The 26,116-nt window shown below is 43.8% G+C and overlaps 1 protein-coding gene across 1 annotated transcript in view; it reads right to left on the reverse strand.

Annotated features, from left to right (window-relative positions):
- The window catches only part of GABBR2 (gamma-aminobutyric acid type B receptor subunit 2), a 1,581,022-nt gene that overhangs the window by 83,023 nt on the left and 1,471,883 nt on the right, over positions 1–26,116 (reverse strand). The window contains exons 14-15 of the mRNA XM_078686234.1: positions 22,417–22,527; positions 311–535 (exon numbers count right to left, since the gene is read on the reverse strand). Coding sequence (XP_078542360.1) covers positions 311–535; positions 22,417–22,527 — 336 coding nt within the window. The remainder of the gene's footprint in view (positions 1–310; positions 536–22,416; positions 22,528–26,116) is intronic.

The following is a 26,116-nucleotide window of genomic DNA, read 5'->3' on the forward strand; positions in this document are numbered from 1 at the left end:
ACTCACTTATTCCCCAAAGTATTTGCACTTTTTCCTAGAACAATCATCAGTCGTTTCGCAGTTTCAATGAGACAGTCATATCCCCCCCTAGCCACATCCTTATAACTTTACACTGCGATTGTATACTTGTGTAAGTTTGTTAAGATAATGTTTTTTTCTCTTTTTCTGTGATTTTAATGTTGTTTTTATGCTGACTTCACGATGCACATGCTGTTTGTATGGTGGTAAGACCCACCCTTTTATGATTTTTTATAAATCAAATAAAAGTATATTATCCGTAGTAACAATTGGAGGCATATCGGCCACTTACCTTTGGCACAAACACCAGACACAGCGTGATGGTGCTGCAGAAGATGATGACCAGCGCCACAATGCAGAACTGGACATTGGGCTGATCGCGAGTGAGAAACGACACAGCAGCTCCTATGATGCACATGATGCCCACGTTGTACACACTCATTCCGATGTACTTGCTGTCGTTCAAAGCAGGGATGCTTACATTTCTGGTCTCCCAAGCCAAGAAACAGCCAAACAACTGAAGCAAGAAACAGAAGAGATGAACATGTATAACTAGTTGTAATAGTGGATAACAGAAAGCAAAATAAATATCCCATAAGTGGAGAAGCTTACAATCATGTCAGCAGAATGTTGGGCGGATGAACCTTTCTTGGCAAAGTCCAAGGCCTTCAAGTGTGATTTTACATATATCTCGATGCATGCTCCCAGAACTCCCGCAATAAACATTTACCAAAGAAAAAGTAGGCAGGATTGCAAGAAAGGTTTCTTTAATTGCACACTGTTCATACATTTAGAACGGTTTTGATTTGTGACATGTGCAAATGTTTTGTGAGTAAAATAACTCCTTACTCTGCAGTAAAGTTGATAAATGTACAGCGGAGGACAAAGAGATTGCTTGATTGAAAGGCAGCTCCTGCTTCGCCCGTTTTTAACGTTGTATGAATTTTAAAACCTGTATGAATTGTAAAAATTGAAACTTACTAGCCGCATTTTGCACGTGAGCACCTGAGCACTTTTAAACTGGTAACAAAGAACGAGACTGTCTGATTTTAAGAGCCAGCTTGTACCTTGACTTTTAACTGTGCTGCGCCGTGTTTTAAATAAGGCATCCTTTATTAGCATTTTTCACAACGATTGAAATATATTGTGTTGAATTTGAATCTGTGCCCCTGATTACCTGTTGGACACCCGATCCGTCACGGCTTGTGCCGATAGCACGGTGGGGTCCTTCCTCCCACAACAGTGCTTCCGGTAGCCCACACCGGTCAGCGCTCTAGACTCCCCGGAAGGCGGTCCCGCCCACTCCTGCATATAGCGGAGTGCGCAGAGCGGACTTGCCCAGTCAGAGGACAAAGAGATTGCTTGATTGAAAGGCAGCTCCTGCTTCGCCCGTTTTTAACGTTGTATGAATTTTAAAACCTGTATGAATTGTAAAAATTGAAACTTACTAGCCGCATTTTGCACGTGAGCACCTGAGCACTTTTAAACTGGTAACAAAGAACGAGACTGTCTGATTTTAAGAGCCAGCTTGTACCTTGACTTTTAACTGTGCTGCGCCGTGTTTTAAATAAGGCATCCTTTATTAGCATTTTTCACAACGATTGAAATATATTGTGTTGAATTTGAATCTGTGCCCCTGATTACCTGTTGGACACCCGATCCGTCACGGCTTGTGCCGATAGCACGGCGGGGTCCTTCCTCCCACAACAGCGCTTCCGGTAGCCCACACCGGTCAGCGCTCTAGACTCCCCGGAAGGCGGTCCCGCCCACTCCTGCATATAGCGGAGTGCGCAGAGCGGACTTGCGCAGCGGCGCGCAGGCAGCGCGCCTAAGTCGCGCCAAAGTCAAGCCCTTCCTGTCTGCGCCTGTCCGCGCCAGGCCGGCGTCAGGCCAACTCTTTCTGACTTTCTGACGGCTCGTTGTCAGCAAACAGGTAAAAACAAATATAACATCTAAAATGATCACTTATACTCGCACAGAGCGCCTGTCCCTCAACTCGACCCAGTTAGCAAACGTTGAGCCTTCAACTAAACCTAGCCCTCCGTCAACTCGGAAACTGTTAACTTGCTTATACGGAAATGTGCGGTCGCTCCCTAAGCACCCACTAGAGATCTGGGACATACTTGATCAAGAATCCCCGGATCTTTTCTTTATAACCGAGTCCTGGCTATTGGAAACATCGGGTCCGGACATAGCGGCAGCTTTGCCCTCTGATTACAAAATAGCCAGACTAGATAGAACCGATAAACGAGGGGGAGGAACTGCGATAATTTACAAAACGGAAATTGAAATTACCATCATCGACACATACCTAGACTCCTGGGGAGAGTTTTTAATCTTCTCTCTTGCCTATAATAGGAAGGAGTCATGGAAAGGAGCCTTGATTTACCGACCCCCAGAAACCAAAGCTAATTTTGCCACCCAGCTAGTTAGCATCTTATCACCCCATATACTAGCTTGTTAAAACTTCCTGTTGTTAGGCGATTTCAACCACCATATGGAAAAACACGAGGACCCTTACACAATGGAACTAATGCACAGTATTGAGTGCCTGGACTTAAGACTCCTCGAAACCGATTCCACACACAAAGCAGGTCACACGCTAGACATTGTATGCATCAACTCCCAAGAAACGCATATAAATGAACTAATTCCCGTCTTATGGTCCGACCATGTAATAATCAAATTCACTATTAAAACCAGTGAGCCTGCTCCTAAGCATCTTAAAGAAAAAATGATGAGCCGCCCATGGAAAAAGATTAACCTAGAAGCGTTTTCCAAAACCTTTGTACCCCCGAGAGTAAGCGAGGACATAGAACTGAATAAATCGGTACTAGATTTCGACTCCACAATTAGTAAGACTCTGGATCTTATAGCCCCTAAACGCCAAATAAACTGCCCGAAAATGAAATCGCCCTGGTTCACTGATGAATTGAAAGCCACTAAACAAGCTACAAGGAAAATTGAACGACAATGGCGCAAATCAAGAAACACCGATGACAAATTACAATACAAAATAGCACATAAAGAATACATGAGCAGAATAGCCACTGCAAAAAAAAACCTATCTTGGGGAAAAAATTAAAGCAGCTGGAAATTCACAGAAAGAACTCTACTCTATTGTAAAAGAGTTCTCAAACCCCCTTGCCTGCCAAAAGATCGCACAGGAGTCTCAGGAATGGGCTGATAAATTAGCTATCTATTTTAAAGATAAAATAAATATAATCCATGAATCATTCCCCACAGAAATAGGCCTAACAAGTGAAGTATGCCATGCAGACCCCTCCACCACAAACCTCATAAAGCAGAATTGATCTGACTTCGGAACAATCTCTGAGGACGAGGTAGCTGACAAATTACAAAAAGCTAAATCTGGATCTCCCAAAGACCCTGCGTCTGCCCAGATTTTAGCAAAGCTAGCACCCGCCCTGGTTCCAACACTAACATCCATTTTTAATACGTCTCTAACACTTGCCACCTTCCCTACCCCCTGGAAAGAAGCCACTGTGAGGCCAATCTTGAAGAAAAACAACGCAGACCCTAAGCAACCGATAAATTACCACCCCATATCTTTGTTACCACTTTTTGGTAAATTGATGGAATCCATTATCAACGCAAAGCTAGTTAAATACCTGGAAGAACATACGCTCTTGGATCCCTCGCAGTCAGGGTTCAGAGCTTCCCACAGCACTGAGACCGCATTGATAAAGGTGGTTGACAACGTCCGGCTGGCACTGGACTCCAAACACTCAGCTATCCTCATCCTGCTAGACCTCTCGGCGGCCTTCGACACCATATCCCACAAAGTCCTATTAAAGCGATTGGCGGGGATGGGTGTCGAAGGCCTAGCCCTAGGTTGGATCCAAAGCTATCTTAAAGGGCGATGCTCTAGGGTCAAGTCAGGACCTTTTTCGTCAGGGGCGATTGATAACGATAAGGGAGTGCCCCAGGGCTCAATTTTAAGCCCAACCCTATTTAATGCCTACGTATCACCATTGGCCAAAATCATTAGGGACTTCGGCTTCGACACACTGTCGTACGCCGACGACACCCAAATCCTCATAACCCTTGGCCACGAGCCATCTGAGACAAGAGTGAGATTCAGAAACTGCATGTTAGAGATAAAGGCCTGGATGACCAACAATTTCTTGATGCTGAATGCAGGCAAGTCCGAAATAATGCTCTTCGGCGCTGCCAAATCCATTTGGTCTCAGGAGTGGTGGCCACAGGAACTTGGACCTTGCCCATCTCCGAAAAGTACAGTTCGTAATCTGGGCATCACCCTAGACGACAAGCTGACCATGGCACCCCACATAGACAAAGTAGTTCACACCTGCATAGGTCTTATGAGAAGCCTAAGGAAAATATTTAAATGGCTACCCCTGCTCTACCGTAAACCATTGATACAAGGCCTAATTACCAGCCGCCTTGATTATGGCAGTGCACTTCTGGCTGATGCAAATGAAGGTACACTAACTAAGCTACAGACACTCCAGAATGCAGCAGCCAGACTGACTCTCGACCTGCCCCCACGTACTCCCTCTGCCCCGTGTTTGAAGAAATTGCACTGGCTCCCAGTCAGAAAGCGCATAAGGTTCAAGATCTGCTGCCTAGTGCATAAATCAATAAATGGACAGGGCCCCAAATACCTAAAAAACAAGCTTCAGGGATATTGCCCGGAAAGAACATTGCGCTCTTCAAACAAATATCTCCTAAAAATACCAAGAGTTCGAACTGTTAGAAATGGAGATAGGAGTTTCTCGAAGGTTGGCCCTATGGCATGGAACGCCCTGCCTACGGCCTTAAGATCAAACCAGGATCATAAAATCTTCCGGAGAGAACTCAAAACTCTACTATTTAAGGCAATGATGTAATACCTCTTCTTTTCTGCATCTCCTAAAACCTCTGTCAGCGCTGTGAGACCGAATGGTGATATGTGCGCTATACAAAAATAAATACATACATACATACACATACATACATACAGCTGCTCATCGTGATTATGCGCAAGAGAGCTTTTATGGAAGATGTTACCTTTCATGAAGAGGTCAGAGGACACAACGTATTTTTTCTATTTCTACTGAGAGAGGAGGTGGGGTGGCTGGGAACGTGCGAGTATCTCTTGCGTTGTACAGCGCTACCCTACCTTTGCACTAGGTTCGTGCTATAGAAATATCCCATACATACAAAGCATGTTCGGGAAACGTTTAATGGGAAATACTGCTATGTTCTGGAACTTTAAGACAATTTAACTACTAGTTTGCACTCATTACGTTTCATAATTTAGAGTTGGTCGGTCGAATGGTCTTGTGAGGGCTTCCTGAGAACCAGAGAGAAAAAAAAAACCTTGTGACTTGGTCATGAAGGACGGTCCCCAGGGTGGCCACAAAAGGCAGTTTGTGATTGGCTGCACGAGCTCAGCAGAGACTTGTGAGGTGCCGTCATAGGCCTAATTCCCGAAGTTGTATATCTACACCTGTAGCACGACTGCCTCACAAGGATGCAGATGTATGGCTTTCATTAATTCATAGGCTTCTTATAATTCCAACGGGAAACAATAAAATGACAGTTGGAGGTTTCCAGTTCCAGGGATCCTTCTGGGCAACTTTCATGAATTCCAGTGTCCAACGATGCAGAGTAATCTCTGCATGTGTAACTGTACATGTACAATTACACCAGGTGAAATGCAATGCAGCGGGAAAGTAATCTTTATTGCTTGGTTTTTAAGTAAGTCATGCCGCTCGCAGCAGTTCTCATTGTGGGTCTGAGTTCGTTTTTAAAACTTACCTTAAATCTGGAATCATCTTCCTGATTTGCCGCCGTTTGGGAGTAGCGCTGCGGGACTGCGAGGACCAGCAGCCCGAGCGCGAGATCATCGTTGGCACCTGGGACTCTTCCCGCCCTCTCCTCCTTGCACTTCATAACTGCTCGCGGCCCCTGCTTCGCGGGAGCCGCTCGCAGCAGTTCTCATTGTGGGTCTGAGTTCGTTTTTAAAACTTGCCTTAAATCTGGAATCATCTTCCTGATTTGCCGCCGTTTGGGAGTAGCGCTGCGGGACTGCGAGGACCAGCAGCCCAAGTGCGAGATCATCGTTGGCACCTGGGACTCTTCCCGCCCACTCCTCCCTATATTTATTTACATCTATTCCCGCGTACCGCGGGACGCGCGCGGGCGAAGCCCGGGCCAAGGGCGGGCCCGTTTTAGCCCGTTCTAGACCGAGAGAGACCGGACCGGGCCCACCCTCTTTCACCTGTTTTAGGCTAACTGTGTACACTTTGGTATAATAGTAAGCCCTGTTCATAAATAATATTATATATTATGACTACACGTGAGAGCAGGACTAAAACTACAACTCCAGGGATGCTTCTAACTGGTACACTGGACAATTTTATAACAAGAGCTAACTCTGTAATTGATCAAGGGATTATCCTAATGGAACGTCGGGTGTCACAGGATTTGGCCATGGCCAGTTTTGTACGTGGAACTAGGTCACATGCAGTCTTAAGATCTACATAGATCGTACCACCCCCAATAACGACCACCTCCAGTACACAAGAACAAACCTAAGCACCTGATCAATGGTGCTTATGTGGGGACGGAAGCCTGCCTGTAATGGCGTCAGAATATCCATCTTATCTATCCAAGCCTGTATTCTTACTAAGACCAGCCTTGCGACAATTTTTTGGATAGAGTCAATTAGGCTAATTGGCCTATAGTTGCCTGGTAGCGAGCGATCACCCTTCTTGTGTATAGGAAGAATTTCCGCTCCGTACCACGTCTCGGGGATGGGGGCGCACTCGCTACTGCATTTGCGAGATAATTTATATAGGGAACCCAGTTCTCTTGGTCTGACACAAACAGGTCAGCCAGGATACAGTCTGGTCCTGGATCCCGGCCTCGCGGTATTGACTTTAGCACATTTACCACCTCGAGGCAAGTAAATGATGCACATGTATCGGATAGATATTGGTTGATAGCTGGCACCGTACCGACAGTTGCTGTAAACTGAACCTCAAAGTGTGACACCCACGCCTCCGGGGCAACATGATTTACCGGAGCTTGGGAAATCGCCCTGCTGCCCCATTTAACAAGATGCCAGAAGTAGGCAATTTTATGTTCATTGCTCGCTATTAGCAAATCATGCCAACGAGACTCATCCAAGTCCTTCTTCGCCTGCAGCTGGGAAGCCTTGTACCTTAGTCTGGCTTTTCTTATATCTCCCACTACCTGTGATTTAATGGCCGAGGCCAAAAGCTTTTATGCCTCCCTGCAGGATTTATTATACCATGCGGCTGGTTTCATGGATAGGGCCCTCGTCTTTTTATTTGGCTTAATGAAAAACTTTTTAAGCTCCGCAAACAGCACATTGTGCACCTTAGGTATAATGCAGTTAACCTCCTCCAGGGAATCACAGCCATGTAGAATGGTGAGTGCGTGGCCAACCAGGGATTTCATCTCTACCACATCCACCTTGTTGTCCAACATCCTAGCCCATCTATTTCTCCTCAGGTCGTTGGAGAGAAAAGGCTCCATTAACCTATCCTCAACCGGCCCATTGCCATTACTTGATAAGCCAGGAACCTTGAGGGTTAGGATAAGCGGATTGTGATCGCTTTCAATCCGCTCCCGGATCTCCATGTCTAACAAAAGGGACCAATGTTCAACATTGAGGAGGAAATAGTCAATACGACTACTTCTGATTCCATTGGTGAACGTATGGGCGCCCTTGCCATCCGAATGTGTCCTACCGTTGGCTGCTCGGAGACTTCTTCCAAAGCATAACCCTTTAAGCTGTAGTGCTGCCTCTGTCCACTTTTTGATGGAACTAAGGTTTAATTGCGGGATGTTCCATTGGGTGTCCTCTTCCAGGGTGAGATTACCATCATCTTGGTCGAGGGGCTCAAAGGTACAGTTGAAATTGCCGCAATAATCAAGTTATAGCCATCCCACTGGTTACCCAGAAACCTGTTGAGCTCTGCGACTACAGGAGAGGCTCTGCCCCCAGGCAACCCTCTGGCATAGACATTGAGCAACAACGCGTTGAACATGCCCGCCCTCCTGATCCGTAGAGCCATTATGCCGAGGCTGTCGACGTAAACTTCCTGCACCTCCCAACCAGCCGATTGCCTTACCCAACATGTGAGTCCACCCGACGGCCTGCCTCTCTGTCCCCCTAGTGCGGATTTATAAAAATTCAAGTAACCCGGGAAAAAGACAGGGTTCAGTGACCAGGTGTCTTGAAAAAAACAGATATCATAGTTGACGACAAACTCAGCCCAGTCAGCAGAGGCAGACTTGGTCGACAATCCGCAATAATCCTGCAATATTCCAGGAGGAGAAAGTACTATTTGCTTTACATTTAAATCAGGAAGGTCAAACACTACCATAGGTTTGGAGGAAAGAGTATTATGCAAATTAGCTTCACCATGAATGCAAGTATGTTTAACTAATGAAATAGAGGCAGGATCCCCTTGTGCCAGATCAGATGTTATTGTTACACCAGTGCTGCAACCTGCGCCAGGGTCAACAGGGCTGGAATGAGCAGAGCCAAGGTCAAAAACTTTCCAGATACCAGGCCGCCCTATCTCTGTTCGTGGGGTCTCAAGGCCAGCCCAAACGACTCCCTGACTCCTGAAGTACCTATTAAAGACAGCGCCAGGAAACCCATGGTGTCAGCGCGCTTTACAAATACCACTTAACATAACATAACATAACATAACAGGCCACCAGGGGCTTTAAGTCAGTCCTGTTCTTCTAAGGAGTTTAGGGCTTCAAACCGATTTCTAGTGGGAATCAGGAACGCAGGGGTCGGATGCATAAGCTGGTCATTCAAGATTGATTCCCCCTCTCCACACTATGTCCATTGAATGCTTCTATTTTGTAAAAAAAAAACAAGGGGACGCAATTAATGCCAACCTCATTGAGGTGGCGTGTACCCGTCCTCTCCAATATGTGCTGGACCAATCTTGGTGATCTAAAACTAAGGACCACACAATCGCCTGGGACTGTCTTGTTGGATTTGCCCAACCATGGGATTGGCGTACCATCATAGATTCATGAAATAGGGGTTCCCTAATGCCTGTCCTGGCACCCAGCAAATGTAGCGCTTTGTTCCTTAACGTGGACCAGTGCTCCCGGGCGCCTGCGGCAAGTACTGGGACGTTGGTCAAAACAACTGTACGGAGAGTGGCTTCTGGCGGTAGGTGAAGAAAAGGCTGGGAGCTCGTGAGGCTGGGACAAGGGGACACGGGGGTCAAACAAAAATTACAGGACGAGATTGCTAAAGTATCCAATACTACATCACCTCTATTTATTATGTGGGTAGGAGATTTTAATTGTACTCTGTGTAAATTTAGCGGTACAAGAGTTTGTGGCCTGGTAGACCTAAATGATCAGCCATCTGCTCATTTTAAGCACACAAAATAGGGAGAGGCTTTAAACAATATAATAATAATTAACAATCTTTGTGACCTGGACATGTCTAACTTCTCAAGATTGTCGAGCATCCCCACTTTTTATGAAACAGGAGGACAGGCGAGTGTGATCGACTTTGTGCTGGTCTCTAAAAAATATTCGTATCTTATTAACGATTTCCATATTGAGGCTAACCCAGTAAGTGACCATAATCCATTAATTCCGAGTTTGTGTCCTGCTTCCAAGAGAATGCAGATCTTGGAGCATACAATCAAATTCAGCCAGAATCAGGGGGTCACCTTAAAGTGGAATAGGATAGATGTAAGTCACCTAGAGCGTCAGATTTTTTAAATAAACACACATACGATAGATGCCTGTCTAAATCCACTAAATGAGCCGGAGGTTATAATTGATAACTTTGAGAAACTTTTAGACAATGTGGCCTCGCACTTACTGAAACCTGTGGGTGGTAATAGGGGAAATACCTGCAAATGGTTTGACCGAGAATGCTCAAGAGCTCAGTCTAGCCTAACGAAGGCTCTACGCCTAGTGCCACGGAATAGGGATTCAGTTAAAAGGGCAAGGAAAACTTATAGAGATGCCATTTTCAAGCGTAAAACAGAGTTAAAAACAAAGGCGTGGGATGACTTACGGAAGGCCTCAGAATTAAAAACAGCTGACTCTTCTGGGAGGTTAATAAACCGCCCTTTTTTACCATGTGAGGAAAAGGATACCCTTCAGGTGCACATCCCAGGGGAAACCTGGGAGGTACACTATAGGCATATTTTTAACCCAAAGGGGGCCCCGGATGTAATTAGTAATGACAGTATCGGTGATCCCAAGCTGGAGTCAGCGAATAGGCTTAGTTGCTCACTGACTCTTTCTGAGGTAGAGGCCGCATTAAGTAAGGGCACGTCATTAAAGGCCCCTGGGCCGGACTCCGTGCCTTTGGACCTTTTTAAACACAATATAGAAGTGTGGGCACCACTTTTACTACTCTTGTTTAAAGCAGTTGTGGTTGGTCATATTCCAGCCTCATGGCAAGAGGCGATAGTAGTCCCGATATTCAAAAAAGGCAATAAACGTGACCCCTGTTGTTACAGACCTATATCGCTTATTGATGCATCTTGTAAATTAATGGGCAGGGTGATTTTGGCCCGCCTGGAAACATGGGCTGAGTCGAATGACATCATTGTGGAATCCCAATATGGATTTAGGCGGGGAAAAGGCACCACAGAGCAGTGCCTAAATTTGGCGCTAATCATGGGTAAGTACATGAGGGCCAAGTGTGGTTGTGTCCACTTGGCTTTCATGGACTTATCCAGTGCTTTTGATACTGTCTGTAGAAACTAACTTAGGCAAATGATGGAGTCTATGGGGTTTGAGGAGCCTTTGGTTACACTCCTCCGCAGACTCCATGCTGCCACGACAGTAAGGGTTAGATTTGGCCCAGCCGGGGAGAAAACAAAGCCCATTACATCGACCGAGGGTGTTCGCCAGGGGTGTATACTGGCTCCCTTTCTGTTCCTGGTGTACACAAATGGCCTGGAAGCTTTCCTGTTGGAGAGCTGCGCTAATTTTCCCCAGGTTAATGGCAAACGGATACCGATGTTATCTTATGCAGATGACCCGGTTCTGATGACCCTAACAGCCAACAGCATGCAAATTTGCTTAAATGCTTTCGAAATCTTCATGCAGGGTCTAGATTTAAGGGTGAACTTCACAAAGACCTTCACTATGGTTTGCGGCCCCAAAGGAATAAAATCCCGCCGGCTTATGGTGAAGGACTCACATATTGTGAAAGTTGACTGCTTTAATTACTTGGGGAACATATTTAATAAAACCTTGAGTTGGGATCCCCTGGTGTCTGCCCGTGTCCAAAAGGCCACCCAAGCAGTAGAGGCTATTTTCCGTTTTTCCAGTAAACTGGGTCAGAAGCCGGTTGCAGAATTAACATCCCTATACAAAGCAAAATGCATCCCAGTTGTAACATACGGTGCGGGTGTGTGGGGAACGCAATCGTGCAACAAAATTCAAATTATGGAAAATAAGTTCGTTAAACGACTCCTATGCGTGCCAATGGGCACCTCTAACATGTTTTGCCATACTGAGGTGGGTCTTGAATTTGTGAGTGATATGATCCATGTCTCCCCCTTACTGCTCTGGAGTAAGGTTTGGAGCTCAGATGATTTGAAACTCACAAAGGCAATATTAAAAGATTGCCTCAAGTTGGAGCACTTCCAGAAGATCCCTTGGCTATCATATGTCAGGGAAACTCTTTGTAGGATAGGTTTGGGTCACATCTTTACGAACACTGAGTCCATTGGTAGTGAGACAAAGTTATTAATTAAAGAGGCGTATCGCACCAGCTTAGGTGCTCTGAGAAACAGTGAGAGTGCGGTTTATCACAAGGGAAGGTTGCAGCATCAACCTTACCTTTCATATATAGGACATATACAATGGCGCTTTTACCTGACTAGGTTCCGCCTTAATACACTGCATTTCTTATTTGCTTTCCCAAAACAAGCGGGATGGTGTGAGAGTTTACTCCCCTGTGCCTGTAACAACAAATTTTCTCAAAACACTCTCCATCTTGTACTATTTTGCACTCTGTACAAAGATCCAAGAAACCGCTTTATCAGGCCGGTTTTGTTATCCCTTGGAACCCGTTATTATAAAGAGGGATATGACCATTTACTCTCACTATCAACCCCAGCAATATGTAATGCCGTGCTTAATTTCATTCGAGTGGCACTTACTATCAGAAACCAATATTAATTATTTTCATGGTACACAAGTTGATTGACAAAATATCGTATAGATTACCATTGATATGAATTGTATTGTACCGACTAAAATTTTATGTGTTTTTATATATGTGACTTTTTTATACTTGCAAAATATTCAGTGGTAACATAATAATGTTTAAGGCTGTAAACACAATGATATCATGTTTTTAAACTGTGTAAATGTCTGAACTTTTATGATTTGTTTCTACGAATCGAAATAAAGTTATTATGACTGACTGACTGACAGAGGGGTTCGATAGCTACTCTGTCTTTCAACCTGCTTCTAGGGAGGGAGAGCGGTGTGTGTGGTTTGCGACAGGTTGTCTATATGTACAACCTGGGGAATAGGTCCAGACACAGGTGCAGAGCAGCCGAGGCTGCTAGCCGGGCCGGTGCCAGCTTCCACTAACTTTTCATTCAATTTAGTTTGAGCCCCTCCCACTGATGACCCATTAGCGCTATGGAGGGGGAGTTTAGTGAGGCCCTGCTCTAATTTAGCTTTAATCCTAGTGCAGAAGTCAGCCTCGATGGTCGAATCAGAGGGAGCACAAGAGTCCACTAAGCAAGGCTGACTAGCTGTAACATTTCCTAGCACCGTACAACTAGAGCTAGTTGCGGACACCCCTTTGCGCTTCCCAGATTTTAGTGGCATGTGATTGGTTTTAGGTGGTCCTCAGGCTTTCCGCTTTTTAGACGGTGGTTCTGAAGTGGTTGCATGAGATGACTTCTGGTCATTAGGAATAGCCGAGATTTTATATGGGGAATTTTCCATGTTACCTGAGTTGGGAAGTGAGGAAATCGCATAACTACTAAGAGGAGGTGAGAGCGATTGTCATTTCCACATGATGGTCAATGTTTTGTGTTTTAACAGATTTGCAACGGCTGTGTAAAGGCAAATCATTTTGTGATGGTTTGCAAGGTGAAGGGAAATGTAAGTACGTCCCAGCGTGAGGACAAAATGACCGACTTAGTGTTTACATCATTCGACGCACTCTCACAAAGCATAGCGGTCACACCAACTGAGGCAAATCGACACAAAACGAAGTTGATCCTCATCAAAATAATCTTCAAAGAGTTCCTCAGTATTGATTTCAAGTGAAAGTGACAATGATCACTGCTCAATGCTGATGTTTACTTCAAACCGACATGCATATATGGGGCTAGTTGAATGTGAGAAAAAACGCAGATGAAACATCGACAAGAAAAAGCGCAAATACCTACAAACATTGTCCGAAGATTACCCTGAATATAAGTGGGTGTTCAATACCTTTTATTATTGATAGAGGTGTGTTGAGCAACATTATGACTCAGGAGAAATTTATGAATTGTCTCCATTACCATTATTTAAGCAATCGAAAATTCAAGTATATATATGGCCTCCACCGACACCTATAAAAAGTCATGGTTCATTTGCAGCTGTGATGAAACTCAAGAAAATAGTGGTGCAGGCGCCTATTCATGTACTTCATGGGATGGCTTCAAAGGCCTGGCTGCTCAGTTTCAACACCACTGCTGATATGGGACTAATATCAGTGTAGTACAATATGAAAGCTCATCATGAAATAGTTAGTCAATTTCCTTCATTATTTCGTGGGTTAGGAAAGCTCAAGACTATTATTGCACAGTTACATATAAACAAGGTTGATCCTTCTATTGTCCAAAGACACGGACAAATTGCATTTCACTGCAAGAAGCTGTTGCAAAAGAACTTAATTTGTTGCTCAAACACAATATCATTGCTAGCTCCACTGGTCCAACGCCATGGGTTTCTCCCATAGTGGTAGTTCCTAAAAGAGAGCGTGAAGGAGCTGTAGGCATTGATATTGACATGCGAAAGGCTAACTAGGCAAATGAGAGAGAAAGACATCCAGGACTGCACATTGCTGATATGATAACTCAATTGATTGGTGCCAAGTTTTTCTCTCGACTCAACTTAAACCAAGGATATCGCCGTTTGGAACTTGAAGAGAATTACAGGTACATTACAACTTTTTCAACACACATTGGTCTGTTTCGCTATAAGTCACTGAGTTTTGGTGTATCCTCTGCTGCAGAACTTTTCTAAGACGTCGTTCAATGAATCATACAGCCTGTTGTAAATGCCTTCAACAATAGTGACGAAATATTAATCTTCAAAGCACCTGATAGAGAGAATGACAAAGCTCTCATGCAAGTATGTCATTCACTAAATTATGCTGGTTTGACTTTGAATGCTGACAAATGTGAATTATATAAGACAAAATTGACCTTATTTGGCCATACCTTTTTTGATGGTGTTATGAAACCTCATTCAGCCAAAGTGTAATTGCAATCTACTGCTGATTCCCCAAAGGACATTTCTATGTTACGCTCATTCCTTGGTATGGCCAGTTACTGTTTTGGATACATACAAGACTTTGCCACAGTCAGTGCACCATTATGAGAATTGGTGATAAATAATGTGGTGTTTCAGTGGTCACATAAGTGCAAGGAAAGTTTCAAGAGAATAAAGCAAGCCATTGGAAATGGCACTGAAATGGCCTACTTTGACGACAAGCTTCATACAGAGGTTGTAGTTTATGCTAGACCTGTCGGGTTAGGCGTAATTCTTGCACAGCACAATGGACAACCAAAAGCCTGAAGGCATATCGTGGCTTACGCCAGTTAAAGCTTGTCACAAACTAAATGTGCTTATTCACAACATGATAAAGAAAGCTTGGCAGTGGTGTTGGCTTCTGAATATTCCCATGTTTTCTTATATGGAAAGCCTTTCACAGTAGTGACCAATCATCAAGCACTATTGACAATATTTGGCAATCCTAAAGACAAGATACCTCCTCATATTGAACTCTGCAGTGCAGGATTACAATAATATCACTAAACAATTGTTCACAGTCCAGGGAAAGATAAAAATCCTGCTGATTATTTTTCAGGAGCAAAAACGATGCGAAGAAAGGAGGGACAATTAAAAGAAAGAAAGAAGAAAGAAAGGAAGAGGAGGGAAAACTGAATAAGGGATACAAGAGTGAGGAAAACAGAAAAATGGAAACCAGGGATTAAGAGGAGGCGGTCAAGGACGCAGTAAGCCGAGAGGCCAGCTAGAAGTGAGGCAGTCCAAGGGAGAAGCACAGGGACTCGAACCGAGGGCAGTGCTAAGCAGGGCACTTACAGTGGAGCTGTGCACTGTGAGAGCAGAATCCTGAGCCCTTTACTCTCACAACCACCAAAGGAAACATGGGGGCTTACCAATGTCCTGGGAAGTCCCTTATGAGAGATTCTTCTCTCTTTAGACATGTAGCTCATCTCTCACCAAACATTGATGTCACTGTAGAGACTGGGTCCAGACAGACAATTAATGATCCTGCAACTGCTGTTGTTTCCACCTCACCTATGCAAATCACTGACACTTCAACTGCCAGCTCCCGGTTTCCCATAACCCAATCAGGATGTGTGATTCAAGCGCCATAAAGGCTCATTGAAGAATTGTAAGTGCATATGTATCTGTAATTATTTAAGTATTATTTTATTCTTTTGTTTATTTATTGTATAAAGTTGTAACTTTTATTTAACAAAGGGAGAGATGTAGTGCTCTGCAAATAAAGAATGACAGAACTGGTTTGGTTCCAAATGGACTCTGTAGACCTGTGACGTAAGCGTTGGAGGGTAATTAAGTGAATGCAGGTTTATAACATGGAGTTCTTGCTTATACGTTGAAGAATAAAGAGGTGTATAACTACTTACTGTGTGTGGTGTAGGCATTGGCGAGCACCTGGGATGGGTAGGACGCTACACCACACAAGCCAACAAATGGTAAGAAACTGGTAGGCTCCAAGTCCTTTTATATGTACAACAGTGTTTCACAAGCGAGACACATGTGTTAGCGCATGCTCTCGCAGGCTCCATCCAAAAAAGTGGCAATTTTAACTGTGGACATATTGTAACGTTACGGCAGTATGCCTGATGGGGGAAAGCTTATGCTTAATACAGTAGGCTTGTGTTGTTTATGGTGACAACCCATTTATAAAGGATATAGGCCTGATTGGATCATTAGCAAACATAATGCTAGATGCCAAAGATATGATTTGCTTAATATAAAAAGTTATTAAAAAAAAGGGTGGTAGGTGTTACTTATCGAGAAAATTGTGGTGCATATTTACTAATATTTCAGGTAATGTGGTGCAGCAAGGGAACTTGCTGCGCTGTATTGCCTGAAAGGGAGAAAGCAGAAATGCTCCATATTTACAGAGACATGGAGCATTTCTTCTCTCTCCTAGCGCTGGATCACTGTGTGCTGTCTGGTGCCAATGCAGGCAACCTTGCACCATAGTGCAAGGGTGCCTCAGTTACCGGCAAGTTTGGTTTTGTGCAGGTAGGGACACCGTCCTGCAAAAAACACAACCCAAAGAGGCATTTTTCTCTTTCTATGCATGATGTAGAATGCATCACTCTCAGAACGAGGAAGTAACAAAGAGAAATATGCATCTGTGGTAGGCATACCGATTTCTTGCAATACTAGCTTTACAACCCTGGTAGATCTAAAATCACGTGAAATCCATGGGCGGATACATGAGAATGCCCATGCTCCTCTAGGGAATGCCCACCACTATGAAATGTGTTGTAATGCAGTGCAAGCCCCTGTTTTGCAATATATATTTCTTTACAAAGCCATGCAAGGCCACGCAAATCAGGACTAGTGTGGCTTTGTACATAAATAAGCCTATGCATTTCCCTGTGCCGGCTTAGCAAATCTGGGCCTGTATAATGAAGCCAATACCCCTTGAAGGGTGGATTCATATTAAATTGTGATAAAGCCTGTAGATAGATGATCTTTCGTTTAAAATGTTTCCTTTAATTTTCAGTTTATTTGTATTTCCTTAAAATTGCCTTTTCTTAAAATAGTTTTTGATTATGTTGTTTCCTCCAATGTGGTTTCTTAGTTTTCGTTATTCCATTAATTCACATGCATCAACAGCATTCTCTATAACTTACATCTTGTGAAAATGCTTGCATACATTGGAATTAAGGAGGACCCTATATAGATTACCTATAAATGGAGGTGGTGCCTTCAGAAACCATAAAATGGTTATGTTGTAAAACAAACTATGACTAACTCAATAACAACTGTAAGACATTTGTACCTGCACTTTACTATATTACACATCCTAAGCCCTGTATTCTTATATGTACTTGTACAAAATGATGTCACACTAAGTGGAATTCACAAGGGATGTCTCTTATATTAACCAGGAAGGCACCTGTGCCTCAAACAAATGATGTCAGTTGAATGATATATGTTTAAATGAATGCGTTAATGTAAATTCTTCTTAAGGATCTCTTACTTGCCACTATGAAGCATCCAGGTGGACTTGTAAGGGCCATATTTTTTTTCTAGAGAAAATATATGGTATTGTAATTGTCTACACACTTCACACAATTGTCTCACTTCTTACTAGTTCCCTAATGCCTCCTTCTTCATTACAAAATGTGGATCATTGCAACAACATATAGTGCAAGCAGAAACTCTGAGGTTGTGTCAAGAGAAGTCTTAAAACCCAGTGAACATCCTCTTGTGATTACAATGAAGCTATATCTATGAGGGCTTAGTTCACCTAACTCAGTTCTGAAGATTTCTGAAACTTTGTTTAGGTGTATGAACTACTATCACCCAAGGACAACTGAGCAGTGAATGTGAAGCTATGTAAAACATAAAGTTCCGAAAATCTTGGAGAACTGGTACAACCCAACCAACTGCAATCTGAAGAAAAAAAACATCACACGGAAGACGTATCTCAACCTGCTGGGGGAAAAACCAAAGTCTACTTTCCCCGAAAAAAGATCCTGCAATCATGAACTGAGCATGTGCTGCCCTTCCAAACTTCATCAAATCAGAACATTTTTTGCACATGTTAAACCTCCAAAGAATGTTTAAAAATAAGAAATTATCACAAGAAGCTCTAATGTGAACCAACTATCTTTTATTATAGCCACTAATTTTCATGGAGCTTTTGTCTTCAAATCTTTCTTATTCCCTGTTGGCTCCTTCTACGACTATCCAAAGCCATAAACATCTTGGAGGATACCTGAAAGTGTGTCCTTACAAAATGACTTTGAGCCCATGAAACAAGACAAAGTCTAAATATAAAATTCTTTAAATTTTTGTAACTATTCTTTTTATTAAGACAAGGTAGTACAGGTTTAAACAATGGTACGACATGAATGCCAATGCAACATCCATAGATAGAGCTCCCCCCAGTTAGAAAGGCATATATCAAGTTACAGACTTTACACAGTTAGTAAAATTGGGATTAGTCTACTCTGATTCGTGCCTTTGCCTTGGCAATTCCATTCGCTCCATATTTGTGTCCATTTGTTGGGGCAGCCTCTATATTCATTAGCTGTTTTCTCAGTGAACATACAATGGTCCATATCGTTTTCCCAAAGTCTCAATGACAGTTTGTACTTTGCCCCCACAGCCTGGCAATATTCTTTTTGGCAATCATCATACCCAATGTCACCCATGTTCTCTCCTTGGTGCTTAAGTCTGTGGGACCCCAAATATTTCGAAGGCACAGTTTTATATTACAGTCGATTTTAACACCCATTACTTCCTCCATGCTGCTCGCCACTCCCGCCCAGTATTCTTGGATAGACTGACATTCCCAGAGCAAGTGCACAAAGGTACTCCCTGGCCACATCCCTTTGTGCAGTCTGCCTTGGTCCTGTAGCCCATCCTCACCAGCGTTGGCCCAGCGAGTGGTATATTCTATGATGTATTTTAAGCTGTACTAGCCTGAGTCTGGAGGAAATTCCAGTTTCCTTAGGTGAGGCGAGAGCCTCTAGCCATTCCTCATCATCCAGCCCCGCCACGTCATGGTCCCATTTAGTCATGAGTCGGAGTCGGGGATCAGGCATATTGTTAATACTTTTTTTTATATATCAGCGAGATTGTCTTTTCAGGGAGATTTCCGTCTAGTATCCTGTCCTCTAGCGGGGACGACTCGGGTGGAATCTCTCCTTTTGGTATTGCCACCTGCAATGGATGTCTAATCTGTAAGTACCTAAATCGTTCTGTACTGGCAAGCTTGTATTCGTCCTGCAATTGGGCAAAGGAAAGCACCCCCTCCGCCCTCTGTAGGTCCCGGACCATGGAGATCGCGATGAGGTCCTAACGGTCAAAGCCTTTAGTGAATGGTAAATTACCTAAGAGTGCAGTATCCACAAGTGGGGTAGCCAATGTGAGTTTGTCCTTCCAGCCCAAACTTGTTGTGGTAGCCTGCCACACTTGGACAGCGTGTCCAGTGGGTCCAGACAGACAATTTCAATTTAGAAGGGTTTGCATAAAGCGCACCCATAAAACTTACCCTTGGAAGTAGCTAATGATCCATATTAAATCCTGGATCCCCCTGCGGCTTTTGCCATACATTGATTCACGGCAGTAAGTTGCGCCACCCAGTAATATCTTTTGATAACCGATAGGGCTATTCCCCCATCACACCAGCCTCTCGTAAGCTTTTGAGTCGATATCGTGGTGGTTTCCCTTCCCACAGGAGCTCTCTCAGGGCACTGTCGATAGATTTAAAATAGTCTGTTTTCACTGGGTGTGGCGCGTTCTGCAGGGCATATAAAAACCGCGGAAGGGACAACATTTTAAAGAGGGCTGCACGCCCTAACAAGGCCAATGGAAGTCAGGGGCGGACTGGGAACAACAACCGGCCCTGGCAAAGTGCTCAGCCGGCCCCCCTCCCCACTCGGGGGGATCGGAGGTGCCGTCGAGCTCTTTGCCGGGGCCGGTTTTTGGGCGATTTTGGTACAGGGCCGATTTTGCAGCTAAAACGGCCCTGTAACAAAAACGGCCCCCAGGGGCCCAAAACCGGCCCCCACTTGTGCGGCGCACCGGGGGATTGCCCGGTGCCCGCTATGGCCTGTCCGGCCCTGATGGAAGTGACTTCCAGTGCAAGACAACACTCCTGAGTCTTTGCAGCGGGGAAAGAGGTTGCATTCATGGGAAAGAGTCAGGTCTTTAGACACCTAGAACCCCAGATATCTAAATCCTGAAAGGACTTCAACAATGGTGAAGCCCTTGAGTAGGGTAGGAGATTTACCACTAAGAACGTAGAGAACAGACTTGGACCATTTAATCATATAGCCAGAAAACTCACCAAAGACAATGACAATGAAAATATGTAACACTCTGTTTAGGGAGGCAGCCGGCGATGCCAAATATAGTAAGATATTGTCGGCATACAACGATATGCGGTCCTCCCACTCTTCAGCCCATTGAAGCCCTCTAATACCCAGGTCCTTCCGTATCCACATTGCCAGGGGCTCTAGCACAAGGGTGAAGGGCAATGGGGAGAGGGCAAATATAAAATTCTTGACTATTCCAACAACTTACCTAGTGTGGGCTTTAGAACTCTCAAAAGTGCTCAGCTCATGAAGAGAGTTAGTATTTTATATTTACTTTTACCATAGACTAGCATTGATTCCACTGATTTTTAGTCTGAACATTTGAACTAATTTTTTATCTTTTGATCTCGCCAGTCTGGTTACATTTAGACTCTTTTCATTTCATTGCCTTGGATTCTTGTTTTTTTGCCTTTTACCTTTATAGCTGTATGAATTATTGTTGCTCTTCTCCCCTACATCTCTGAAGTAGAACGCTTTGAGGTTGGCAAATGTTACAAAAAAGTAAGTGAGTTAAGGAGTATTTTTGTAGGTCTTTGATTTTACTTGGATGAAATAGTTGTGGGAGTTTATCAAAGTAAATATCAAAGTCTAGGGCTACTCTTGTCCCTCAGTCTGGTAGGTGAACTTCTTACAGGAATGATGCAAGTATCCCTGATTATACTGCATGCAGACCAAGCTGTGTACATGTGGTTGGTATGCTAATACTAGATCATTACAAAAACACAAGCATACAGGCCTTGAGCTATCTCAAACTCATTAACAACTGTAGGACATTTGTTTACAATTGAGTGCCCAGAATTCCAATGTTCTAAATGAATTCACAACTTTCTGGTTAACATGCATCAAATGTGAGATACTTAGCCAGTTCTACCTTTTTAGCTTGAATAATTTTCCATTTTAGTAGTACCTGCAGTCCTATATGTATGAGGGGAAATAAAACACAAAAAGTACCAAAAACCAACAGGCCCAGCATATTTGCATGATAAAGAACATCCCTGTAAATAAGGTTAACGTTTTTAAACTTATAGTGTACATATGGCGTTTATAGAACATACTATGCAGACTCTTGTGATGCATGACACCTGCAAGACAACTTCATTATGTGATGGGTTCCATTGTTTGCAGTGTTGCACTGTAGTTAGTTTGAATGCTAGCTTTTTTCATCCTATGTCATGTTTTACTTTTCAGGGAGACAGACTCAGCTGTTTGTTAAAACAGGGGGTTCCTGTTCAATCTACAGAAACTAATTAAAGGAGGGAGGCATCACTACTCCTGCTCCCAAGCATAGTATTTGTGCACTCCTGTATCTAGTGCAGCTTTTTTCCAGTAGCAGCAGGACTTTCTTCTGTGGGACCAATACTTGAATCGTCACTTAATCATTTTCTGGTGCCTTGGCACTGGAAGCGCATGCCATTGCTCCCGAGACTCATGTAGGGTCTTCTTCTTGAGGAAACAGTCAAATGACTTTGCTGGAGCCACTACTTATACCATGTGGTATTGCACTACTCAAACGCAATGCTTCTCTGACACTTACTTTACCACCTCTAGTCAACAAGGGTTTACATCAACAATGTCTTTAGCCATGCGTTGTGCCGCCATTAGATCCACTATAATCCAGCCTCCGCCACCAACAAGCTCATTTTCAGATTTGTGCCAATGCAGCTGATCAGATTCCTTGGTAAGTTATGCATCTAGCAGTAAGTGACTGAGAAAAGTCCAGACTTTTGTTGAACATGACCACTTATACTAAACTAAAGAACATTGAGTATTCATCTGACCAGGCAACATTACCATGCCAAGATCGTAGGTTAAAACAATGGAATTTTAAAAGTGCAACAAAAAACATTTGTTAGCTATTAACATTCAGAGCTATAACCACCAAAGATAAAGTAGCTATTAAGTTCCAAAGCTGCCCCCACCACATGACAACACGTAGCACACAGTGAGAAATTGCCACTAATAATGCCTGGTTTAGTATGTACATTTATTACCAAGATATACCATGAACAAGAAAGAAGATTGTGCCTACCATAAGAAGCCCTTTGTAGGCATAGACTATGCCAAGCCAAATAGTCATGTGGGAATTTTCACAGTGCTCCAGAAAGGGTAGGATAGCTATGTCTCTGCCTGCTGGATCCGGCTGAAAGAAAAAGAGACGTGTTACTTTTAAAGTTTTAAAAGCATGTTGCATAAATATTATCACTGAAAGTAACACTCAGCTAACTCATATTCTCCCATGCTCCTCTCCTCTGTATCTCTGCTCCACTTAACATTTGAACCTCTCATCTATTCTTTGATCAGGTCCACTCTCCCTGCACCTTTCTGCACTTCTATGTGTGATCCAACTGCCCTTCTAATTCTAACCTTTATCCCTCATCACTTTATTGGATCTCAATACTCTCCCTATGCCCTATCACCGCACCTTTCCCCTATAAGTATCCGGCTTCATGCACTTCTCCTAGCTTTGCTACTATTCACTATAACTCCTTTCTTCAATTATCTCCCCCTACCTCTGCCCTGCAATGGTCAACTCCGCCCCATGTCTCACCTCTCTGCGTCTGCCTAATGTAGTTTTCTTCTCGACCTTTCACTTCTACTTCTCCAATGCAGCTCTAATCTCCACTGAACCTTAACATGTTCATTTAATGCAATGTTTATTTTTTAAACACTACATTCAACCCACAGAGGTCCCTTGGCTCTCTTTCTAGCTAACAGTTCTATATTGTTACCCGACATAACAGTACCCATTGTATCACCTGAGGAGTGATGAAAGACTAAGTTGCCCCACCGGGATTCAAACCGGTGCTCTGGGGATCAAAGACAGATATGTCAAGTGGGTGCAACAGTCATCTGAGCCAACAGACCCTGAACAGGCCCCTCTACAGCAAATCTATCACTTGCATCTTACTTTTGTCCATATCTACCTTCCCTGCACCTTCCCCTCACCACCTCTGATATATATTTTAATTCTCATCAATCCCACTACATCCCTCCCAATGTATCATAGAAAGCTTTTTTTCTTTGAAGACCCGAACACAACCGTAGGTGTAGTCAGCAAAAACAAGAGTCCCCTTCCCCATACCGAACATTCACGGACTTAGTTTGACTATATTTTTGTTCAGGCGTCCATTTGGTTGCAACTTTAATGCTTATAATTAACGGGCTAATGTCGCTGACAAGAGTGGATCCACACCAAACATCTTAAGTACATATAGTACTCCCCCATTGTTTGGCCAATTAGAGATTCAAGAAACCCAGATTGATAGTGGAATACCTTCTGACAGTAGATAATGGAAACATGCAATCCGAATTTATCCTTGACTCGAATTTCGAGGTGAGCCCCCAAAATATCATGGTCATTTCTTGAAATATAGCTGAACTGAAACAAAAACGTTCAGACCCGGATTAGCAGCAATTTGCCAGGAGATTCGATCTTTGCTTATTTCAAGAAAGCTGGTTGGTAGGACCTCCATTTAAACTAGGGTATAGGACATTTAGTGTCAGTGCGACACCTCCAAGGAAAGGAAGGCCCTTTGGTGGGTTGGTGATATGGGTAAAGATTAATCTAAACATTACCATAGATGTTATGAGCATTGATTCTCCGAATATTTTGGGGCTGAAACTGAGAACCTCCCACAAAATGTATTTATATGTCTTCAATGTATACAAAAGACAGATTGCTTTCTATAGAATCACCAGTAGTACATTTGCTAGATGGGGCCCTGGAATCCATGAAGCCTGATGGAGTTGTTCTTGTTGGGGAGACTTTAGTTACAGATATGAACCCATATTGGGGCTGGACTCCATCTTCAAGGAGGAAGATTAGTCTAGAGGAATTACACAATTATGGGCCTGATTACGATGCGGGCTGGAACGGCTCCAACCGACGGTCGAAGCCCTCCAGCCCACATCATAATTGCCAGTTTGGATTCCTTTCCTACCAACCCATTGGGATGGGGTCGGTTGGAAGGGAATCCAAGTTTGAGAGCCCGTTTTCATTTGGAAAACCTGCAGTAATCCCTCAGCCGGCTCTTTCCGGTCGAGGGTTTATGATGGCAGCTTCCCACTGCCTTTCGGTGCCGGCCTTTCCGACACAGAAAGGCATTGGGAAGGTGTCTTTGGGGGTCCCATGGGTGCAAGGCCGGCAAATGGCAGCCTAGGGGGCACATATGGTGCCCCCCTGTTCATCAATGCACCCGGTGGCAGGGACCCTTGAGGTGCCTGCCACAAGTTGCTGGGATGAAATGCACCTCTGCTCTTTACAATGAGAGCATCCATTTCATTCGGAATGCATGATTCCATTGTAAAGAATAGGCATGCAACTGAACAGGGTTCGGTCGCATCCAAAATCCTATGCTGGAACCGATGAAAGTAGGTAATTCGGTTTCCGTTCCAAACCGAGTCGGATGGACTCAGGTCCGTCCGACATCCGAATCGGCCACTAAGTGTAGACTCTTCGGTGCTGTGTACCACGGCAGCTGGGCAGTTAGTACATTTCACCACAGAGCGAGGGCCTAAGAGCTTGTGATGGTCGGTGTCCCTCTGACAGCCGATGCTCCCATACGTCCAGAAGGGGTAGAACGAAAACTAGAATACATTATATTATGGTTAGCACAGCACATTGGGGATACCTAAATGATTTTAAGGTGGACAATAGAAATGAAAGTGACCATCACCCGAGGCAGGGAGACTGATTGTCACTCATACTGCTGGTAGAGGGAGTACGCCCTCACAATTGTCAATAGAATTGAGCCCCTCATACATTTTTACAGTGCCTTTTATGATGCTCTTAACCCCTATAGCAGCCAACAACCGGACTCCATACCAATAGTACAAATCCATTGCCGTTTGACTGAGAGTATAGAAGCCTATTTGACTAAACGACAAATATCAGGCCTAAACCCACGAATTGGCAGCTTTTCTAACACTCCTTGGTACAACAAGGAAGGCTCCTAGCTAAAGGAAGATTACTAATGGCCCTTAATACCAACAATGTGGCACAAATCAGGCAGCTAAGGATAGAATACAAATGGACACAAAAGGTAGCACACAAGAGTTAGGATGATACTATTTGGATGACCTTATCATTGCAGCCAGATCAACAGACTACTCTTCGTTTTGGAGAATATTAGCACATGAGGTCATAAAAAGGTCAGGACCTACACAGATCATTATTTGGATCCTAGCGCATGGCACAGGCACTTTTCTGACCTATATACAAGGGCCCTAGAGCTTGGGGCAAAGGCTATTGCACCCTCTGGAATTCCCCATCACAATCAATTAAAGGCAACAATTCAATTTAGTAAAGATGAGACTAGATTATCAATAGACTCAACCTAGGGAAAGCACCAGGGCAGGACAAAATACTGGGGGACCTCTTGAAACACAACTTGGAAATATGGGTGCCATATGTTAACCTTTAAAGTAATGCAGTGGCGTCAGGGGCCCCTATCCCCGATACAACAATTGAACTTTCAAAGCTTTCTTGAAGGGTAACAACGAGTTAGCCTCCTCCATTTGTAGAGTAAGTGAGTTCCAACAAGTCGAAATATGGTAGGAAACGGATTCCTCTACCCTGATGAGAGATACTTAGATCAAGGCTTCTCTGTGACGAGAGTGCTTATAAATTCTCTAGTGGAGTCATACGTGAAGTGAGGTATAAACAAGCTAGGATGTGAGGTCACAGGAATACAATTAATGAATTGCATACTTTCTCTTACAAGCAGCCA

Source organism: Lissotriton helveticus, chromosome 4_1, assembly GCF_964261635.1.
Source record: "Lissotriton helveticus chromosome 4_1, aLisHel1.1, whole genome shotgun sequence".
Lineage (NCBI taxonomy): Eukaryota > Metazoa > Chordata > Amphibia > Caudata > Salamandridae > Lissotriton > Lissotriton helveticus.